General features: G+C 47.2%; 1 protein-coding gene across 1 annotated transcript; it reads left to right on the top strand.

The window, feature by feature from the left end:
* Positions 1-757: 757 nt before the first annotated feature.
* PTGS2 (prostaglandin-endoperoxide synthase 2) lies at positions 758-7,325 on the top strand. Its single transcript, XM_063407775.1, has 10 exons — positions 758-1,008; positions 1,328-1,444; positions 1,555-1,698; positions 2,116-2,259; positions 2,638-2,819; positions 3,639-3,722; positions 3,890-4,136; positions 5,020-5,306; positions 5,466-5,613; positions 5,760-7,325. The coding sequence occupies exons 1-10, from the start codon at positions 894-896 to the stop codon at positions 6,164-6,166; spliced, it is 1,875 nt and encodes a 624-aa protein (XP_063263845.1). The 5' UTR covers positions 758-893; the 3' UTR covers positions 6,167-7,325.
* The last annotated feature ends 870 nt before the right edge of the window (positions 7,326-8,195 follow it).

Here is an 8,195-nt window from a genome sequence, read left to right as displayed (position 1 = left end):
TCCAGTGGCCCCCGGTTCAGCTGGGCTGATAGACATCCTCTGCATAAGTGTATGACCCAGCCTGTGGTTTCTGCATGCAAATGTATAAAGAAATATTATCTGCCTTCTCTTGATTATGCATCTCTTCGTGTACCAGTCCTAAAACATTCACTACTGATATACACAAATTACTCACTGACCACAATACTCTTTGGGGCCAAAAATAAGATGATGTTTAAATCGGCCTGAGTCCACTTTCTGTCAAGTCACGGATTTGCAATTCAAACACCCTCAGCCTCACAAGCTATCTTTGTTGCAGCCACTATGGGTTTTTCGTGTTTAATGCTGACCTCGAGGGGAAAGTGCAGCTCACACTGCACGGTTGCACAACCGTTGTTTCCAACCTCCTGCTTTCATTGTCATTCCTCACGCAACAGGGACTAAAAATAGTAGCAAAGTGCTCTGATTAATAAAAAATAATCTATGACCGAAAGATAAAGTATTCTCAAAGAAATGAGGGAAAGTCTGTTTGCAGTGCAACTAAAGGGGGGACGGGACGGGCCTTAAAGGAAAAGTGCTGGGGAAAAGCCACTGTCGGTTCCAAAAATGCTCAATACCAGGATTTGGTCTTGTCAGACATTCCCTAAAACTAAACTAAAACTGAACTCCCCGCAGCACTCCTTCCTTCCCGCTGTGCTCGCAGCGGAGTGCCCCGCAGCCCGAGTGCGGTCCCGGCCTCCTGCCCGAGGCCCTCAGAGCAGAGCGAGCCGTCCCTCGGCGCCGCCCGCCCCTCGGCCCGTCACGGGCCGGCCTCACACCTGCCCCCAGCGGCGCCGGGGCGGGCCGGGGCGGGAAGAGAAACCGCCCCCGTTGCTTCCGGCGCCTGACTCAACCCTCGCTGCTATAAATACGAGATGTGCAGCGAAGGCCGGCACTCCGAGCTGCCGAGCCAGCCCCGCCAGCCCAGCCCCGCCATGCCGCTGCTGCCCCTGGCCCTGCTGGCCGCGCTCCTGGCCGCCGGCCGCGCCGGTGAGTCCGCGCTCCCGGTGCACGCTTTGCCTTGCTGCTGTTCGTGCTCCTCGCTCTCCTGCCACTTCGCTGCTGCGTGTGGGTGCCCCTGAGGGATGATCTCCCCTGCTGAGGGGGGTCATTGCTGGCAGCAAAGAGGCGAATTCCTGCGCTTTTGAAAGCTGCTCCCCGGTGGCCCAGAGGTTACCGTGGATGGATGTGCGCTGTGATGCCTTCCTCGTCAGCGTTAAACTCCAGGGCATTCTCGTTGGTTGCATGAAGTGCAGGAAGGTGGGAGTGTATTGCAGAGATGCTAACCCGATCTCTGGTTCCCCCGCAGCCAACCCTTGCTGCTCGAACCCCTGCCAGAACAGAGGCGTCTGCATGACCGCTGGGCCGGATCGCTACGAGTGCGACTGCACCAGGACGGGCTACTACGGGCAGAACTGCACCACACGTGAGTACCCACGCCCCTCTCCGTGGAAATGAAACGCGTAATCCAATTCCAGCATTGCAGGTTATCCTCCACAAGCTAATTAATAATAACCTTCCCATTGTTGCTCACAGCGGAATTCTTCACGTGGCTGAGGCTAGCACTGAAACCGTCGCCAAACACTGTCCACTACATCCTCACCCACTTCCAAGGAGCCTGGAATATCGTCAACAACATTCCCTTCTTACGGGATGCTATTATGAGATATGTGCTAACGTGTAAGTGTGAATTGTCTCTTCCAGTCCTCTTAAAGATTACTCCAGAATATTGCACTGAACTGATCTGTCTACAAACTAAGCAGCCTAAGCTGCACTGAAGTTGAAACGCCAAAATTCAAGATTTCTGCATGATGCAGGTTTGAAGTGAAGTGCAGCTTGATTCTGCTTTCTGCAAGAGTCCAGGATTTTGCTGACATGAACTTGGCACCCCATTGCTGGTGTTAATAGTGAGATCTAGCTGATCAGCCAGGATCCAGTCCTGTTACTCAGTAACTGTAATCATATTTAAAATCAGAAACTGATACGTGTGGAATTTACAACTGCTGCCAAATATATGCAAAAGATCTGGCTTTGTGCTTCACTTTTTGAGACTAAAATGTGCACTTAAAAATAACCAAATATTTACTTGTCTTTTAGCAAGATCACACTTGATTGACAGCCCACCAACTTACAATAGTGACTACAGTTACAAAAGCTGGGAAGCTTATTCCAATCTTTCCTACTACACGAGAAGCCTTCCACCAGTAGGACTTGACTGCCCAACACCAATGGGTGTTAAAGGTGAGGAATAAACCAGACATGTAATGGTTGCTTGGTCTTTTCTAAGAGGAAAAAATAAGTAGTAGTTCCTATGAGACCTGCTTGACAGTAGCCTTTTTTCAGTGTAGTCAGCTTTAGGAATAACCATGTTTTGGATATATTGTTTAAAGATCTAACAGCTATTATTCTGGTTTTTGCTATTGAGTTATATGCTAAAAGCAGAGAATTTATAAGTTTCTAATAAAATCAAGAAAGTGAGCATAGAAAAGTAGGTAATCCCCCTGTTTATATGCTGCTGTTATTATATTCCGTTGAATGTCTTAAGCCTTTTTGTTAGGAATAAACTTCAGTATTGCATAAAGGGTTATCTTGAGTATCAACTGTCTGTTTCTCCCACAGGTAAAAAAGAGCTCCCGGATTCAAAGCTGATCGTGGAGAAGTTTTTGCTGAGGAGAAAGTTTATTCCCGACCCGCAGGGCACCAACGTGATGTTCACCTTCTTTGCCCAGCACTTCACCCACCAGTTCTTCAAGACAGACCACAAGCGGGGCCCTGCCTTCACCAGAGCGCTCGGACACGGGGTACGGTCACAGCTGGGGACACGGGGTATGGTCACAGTTGGGGACATGGCTGGTGCTCTTTGGGATCTGCAGAGAGGCTGGAATGGCACCCTGCGGGTTGCCAGGTGACACAAACACCTGTGCACACACTGTGCCACAATCCCATGGGATTACCCATTCTGTCGCTGCTCCTCAGGCGAAATTCCAGTGTTCAGCAGCCTCTCTTCCTGGGTCAGAATCGTGTGCTCTGCACAAGTGGTTCTGTTTAAAATACCTGCCCAGTGACCTCTTATTGTTCCCAAAAATCTGCTTTCACCTAAAGCATGTTAGATGTAGTGAGTATCCAAAACTTCTCTGCACTCTGTCAGCTCCTAAGAGCTGTATCCTTATGTATGGCTTACGTACTGCTAATAGCCTTAGTTTAAAAAGAACTTCAAAAGCAGACTGGATTTAAGATCTTTACCTACAAGATAGGCATCCTTTGGACAAAGAGTTTTCTTCACCATAAGTGTCACTCATATGTCCAAGCCAAAGCTATAAAGTGTGTGTGTATATATAGAAAGCTGTCTGCATAATAAAAAGTTGCTGACACTTTAAACAGAGTCCTTTTAAATTGCCAACGTAACAAGCTCCTCTTACGCAGAGATGGTTCCAGTTGCCAGGAAATAATTTGGCTTCATCTTAAATATCGGTGCATGATACTTATAAGGTAGCGGTAATATAATTAAAAGGTAAACATCTAGGGGGTGAACTCCTACTGGTATCCATAGAAGTGGGACTCATCCTAAAATAGCAAAAAATGCAGGATGACTTCATGTCCCAAATGCTTTTGTTTTATAGGTTGACTTGAACCACATTTATGGAGAGACTCTGGAGAGACAACTTAAACTGAGGCTTCGAAAGGATGGAAAGTTAAAATACCAGGTATGTCTTAGCTCAGAATTCCTACCTTCTCAGTGGCTGGCACAGATTACCTAAATTAGTGCTGTGTGAATGGTGTAGGTGATCCAAAGTGTGAGTCAGAGCTGAGAGTCGACAGAGCTTAACCGGCGTATCGCCGCTCACACGTCCCGTTGCTTCCCCCTGCACAGATGATCGATGGAGAGATGTACCCGCCCACGGTGCGGGACACGCAGGCCGAGATGCTGTACCCGCCCCACGTGCCCGAGCACCTGCAGTTCTCCGTGGGGCAGGAGGTGTTCGGGCTGGTGCCCGGGCTCATGATGTACGCCACGATCTGGCTGCGCGAGCACAACCGCGTCTGCGACGTGCTCAAGCGCCAGCACCCCGACTGGGACGACGAGCAGCTCTTCCAGACTGCCCGGCTCATACTGATAGGTGAGAGCCCCTGCTGCTGTGTGCAGCTGCAGCTCCAGCCTGCGTGGCTGGAGTCAGGGGGAAGCTGTCCTGTAAATTGGGCTGGGAGCGGCTCCTTCATGGCCTGTCCCTGGGGGTGTGTTGAGGTGCAGCTTCCCCCCACCTCTGCTAAGGATGGAGCTGAAGATGGCTCAGGGACACTCAATTCCCTTATCTGAGGGAAGCAGAACTGAAAGCAGTGAAAAGACAGGAAGCTCAGGTTCCTTTCTCAGAGAAAGCCTGTGAGGCTGGATGACCTCAGGCTCCCTGATCTGGGGTTTTGGGTTTTTTTTCCCTAGGGTTGGGTCAGTCCAGGTATGCTTTAAAAGAAAGGCTATGATTAAGTCTAAAGTTCAGAAGGTTATGTAAAATGTAACTCTGCATAGTTCTCCTGTCTAATTGTGTGCCCAATGGTATTTCAGCTTAAGTAAATGGTGATGTACTCTAAGCTGGAAAATGTTGTGCCAACTGAAACTTTAAACCAAGACAATTGTATTATATAGTTCAGAAGCTGAGGTTTGCTTTCAGACATGAACTTTGTTCATTATCCCCTCCCTCTATCATTGTATAACTGAACACAGTGTAAATACTAGTGTGCACTATTCTGTGGAGAGTGCAAGGAATGGTGTCTCGGGAGGGGGAAAACAGGCTGTAGAAAACACCTCACTACCCACAACCCAGAACTCTTTGGATCTGAAGAACTGTTCCACCCCTTAGTCTCATAAAATACATGAATTCCTTTCTAGGAGAGATTACAGAAAAGTGTTTCTTGCCCTGATCACTGTAGCATATTTTAGAACAGCTCAGGAATGCTGTTTTCCGTGCCACTGAGGACAGTGCCAACATTCTCTCCTTTCTCCACCAGGAGAGACAATCAAGATTGTCATAGAGGACTACGTGCAGCACCTGAGCGGGTACCACTTCAAGCTGAAGTTTGACCCTGAGCTGCTGTTCAACCAGAGGTTCCAGTACCAGAACCGCATCGCAGCCGAGTTCAACACCCTGTACCACTGGCACCCGCTGCTGCCCGACACCTTCCACATCCACGACCAGGAGTACACCTTCCAGCAGTTCCTCTACAACAACTCCATCATGCTGGAGCACGGACTCTCCCATATGGTCAAATCTTTCTCCAAGCAAAGCGCTGGCAGGGTAGGTCCTTCCTCTAGTTGATGGTGAATTGACAGAGGCATGAGCTGGGGGTGGGGTGAGGGAATGGGATGAAGCTATTTAAAACTAATCACTGGAAAGGCACAACTTCCTCGTGACTCACATCAGGAGATCTTACAGCTTTTCCCCTTTCATGAACAGGTTGCTGGTGGGAAGAACGTTCCTGCTGCAGTACAGAAAGTGGCAAAGGCCTCCATTGACCAAAGCAGGCAGATGAGGTACCAGTCCTTGAACGAGTACAGGAAACGCTTCATGCTGAAACCCTTCCGATCCTTCGAAGAGCTTACAGGTAACAGTCCTCCTCACCCTTCCCAGCAAATGAGAGACATTGTCTTCACATGCCCACAGAGTCCTGCAGTGTCATGACTGGGCTTCAGCAGGACAGGCTTGCACAGAAAATGGGATTTTCCCACTGACAGTTTTCCCTCGTTGCAGGAGAAAAAGAGATGGCAGCGGAGCTGGAGGAGCTGTACGGGGACATCGATGCCATGGAGCTGTACCCAGGGCTGCTGGTGGAGAAGCCCCGGCCCGGGGCCATCTTTGGCGAGACCATGGTGGAGATGGGGGCACCGTTCTCCCTGAAGGGGCTGATGGGCAACGCCATCTGCTCCCCCGAGTACTGGAAGCCCAGCACCTTCGGGGGCAAGGTGGGCTTCGACATCGTCAACACGGCCTCCCTGCAGAAGCTCATCTGCAACAACGTGAAGGGCTGTCCCTTCACTGCCTTCCACATCCTGCCTCCCGAGCCCACCGAGGCCACCATTAACGTTAGTACCTCAAAAACTGCCATGGAAGATATCAACCCCACGCTCCTGCTGAAAGAGCGCTCTGCTGAGCTATAGAAATCCAGCTATCTGTCTATTTATTTATTTAACTGTGTTATTTATTCTATTTATGGCTTAGTATTTAAAAAAAAACAACTTGAGCATCTTCATTGTGGGGGTTGCCTAAAATTCCTTACTGAGGTAAGGCATCCATTTACAAAAGGGATTTCTGTGTTTCAGCTTAACACTGGTGAATCCCTTATTGAGAATCTTCTGTAACAGAACGATGTATTCCAAAATGGATAAAGCTTCCACCTTCTTTTTACTATTGTTTTAATACTTGATGAAGGGGAGTGGTGGTGATTCTGTCTGGCAGTTTTCATAGGTCACGTAACACTACAAAAGCAACTTTTTTTTCCTCAGCAACTTGAAAGCAGCTATTGACCTAAAAGTACAAGAAAAAGTCTGACTTAATGAAAACTGCCAGAAGAGATTATGGCTTTCATATAAGCACTCAAAAATTAACAAAAAAAAATACTTGAGACTCATTTCTTTATGTAAGGTCAGAAAATGCATTGCATTTGTTGTTGATACTACCTCTCCCTCACTGCAGATAGGGCACTTTGTATCATAACTTCATGTCTCTTATGTGCAAATGCACTTCTGGATTTAGATGAAAGTAAATTTTTTTACAACTTTTTTTTAGAAATATGTTTTTCATGTTTTAAATGTTTAAAGTAATCTTTTAACAGCCTTTAAAAAATGCTTTTAATGTTTTAAATATTTAAAGAAAATAGTGCTTTTGCTGGATTCTACTTCTTTTTGAAGGAAGTGTGACAGATGTATTAGTTGTGTAAGGGGTAAGAATGAGATACTGAGCTTAGCAGTAACTGACTCTCAGGCTGCAGTACAAGGCTGCTTGCACTTGGATAGGGATGTTTTTATTATGTAACTCTGGGGAGGTCTTAAACTTAGCCCAAGGCACTGGGATTCTTTTCATAGCTGTAGTTCTCTGGTCTACTTGATAATGTAATTTTAATGTCTGTTAACTCTAAGGACAGAAGGACAGTATCGCTGGAGTTAGGGTGGGTCGTGGCTTTGTGCTCCCTAAAATAGGGGGGCTGTAAACTGAGCAGCTCTGTAAATACACAGAGAGCTGAACACAAGAGATTCAGCAGCACTTCCAGGAGGTAGCTCTGCCTGTGTGCACAAGCTGTACATGTAGTTTGTACTTCTATTTATTGGGGGGGGGGGGAGGGGGGGAGGAGGGGTAATGTTTTATTTATAATGTTTTATTTATATTGTTTTATTTATAATTTATAACTTGTAAACAGAGGTATTTTAAGTAAGTGGCTTAAGCTTCTTTAAAACTGGCCAGCACAAAATCTCCTAGTCATGTTTGTCCTAATCCAGCAGTAAAATATCTAGTCTCATCTGGGCACACAGGTTGCACAGGATCTTGTGTAGGACTTCAGACTTTGCATGTAAGGGTATCTTTTTTTAATTTCTAGAGAGGAAATGTAGAAGATGATCTTCCCATAAAAGCAGCTGGGGAACTATAGGGAAAAAGAAAATGTCACTTCAGACTGGAATAGAGCAGCAACCGGTTATTCTGTGCCCCTGCCCAAAATTCCTTGACTACTTGTGGAAAAGGACTTGAGTTTTCTATTTCATCTGAACTCTCAAGCACTTGTAGAGGCTTGTGCATTGTACCAGCTCTGGCAGCAGTGTAGTTTGTCTGTGGCTTCTGTTTCCATGGATTTGAGTAGAGGCAGACGTGCCTCGTGCTGGGTAGGTCTGTAATGGTGGCCATGAACAGCAGAAGAACGTTCTCCTGCAGCCATCCATACCAGTGAGTGGTCCTTGGTATGGGTGCTATGGGAGCACAAGGGCATTTGTTTTCCTTTCTCTGCTTGAAGCACAAAGAAGGGAAAACCTTCTCTCCCCTTGTATCCGAAGGTGGTCAGTACTGTATGTGCTAATGAGCAAACACTGCTCAGACACTTGTTCCTCATGCAAATTGTCCATCAGATCCAGCGCTGGGCACCCCTCAGAGCACTCTTCTGCCATTAACCCAGAACAGGGTTTGGCAGAGAGTCAAAGGGAG

The sequence above is a fragment of the Prinia subflava genome, chromosome 10, assembly GCF_021018805.1.
Source record: "Prinia subflava isolate CZ2003 ecotype Zambia chromosome 10, Cam_Psub_1.2, whole genome shotgun sequence".
Lineage (NCBI taxonomy): Eukaryota > Metazoa > Chordata > Aves > Passeriformes > Cisticolidae > Prinia > Prinia subflava.
Note: the sequence above shows the minus strand (reverse complement) of the source record. Positions and strands in the feature narration are given on the sequence as shown.

Excerpts from the sequence above, each read along its gene's own strand:
- PTGS2 (XM_063407775.1), top strand. The coding sequence starts at position 894 with ATGTGCAGCGAAGGCCGGCACTCCGAGCTGCCGAGCCAGCCCCGCCAG. Across the intron at positions 1,445-1,554 it reads CGGGCAGAACTGCACCACAC|CGGAATTCTTCACGTGGCTG; the intron begins GTGAGTACCCAC and ends TGTTGCTCACAG. Across the intron at positions 4,137-5,019 it reads TGCCCGGCTCATACTGATAG|GAGAGACAATCAAGATTGTC; the intron begins GTGAGAGCCCCT and ends TTTCTCCACCAG.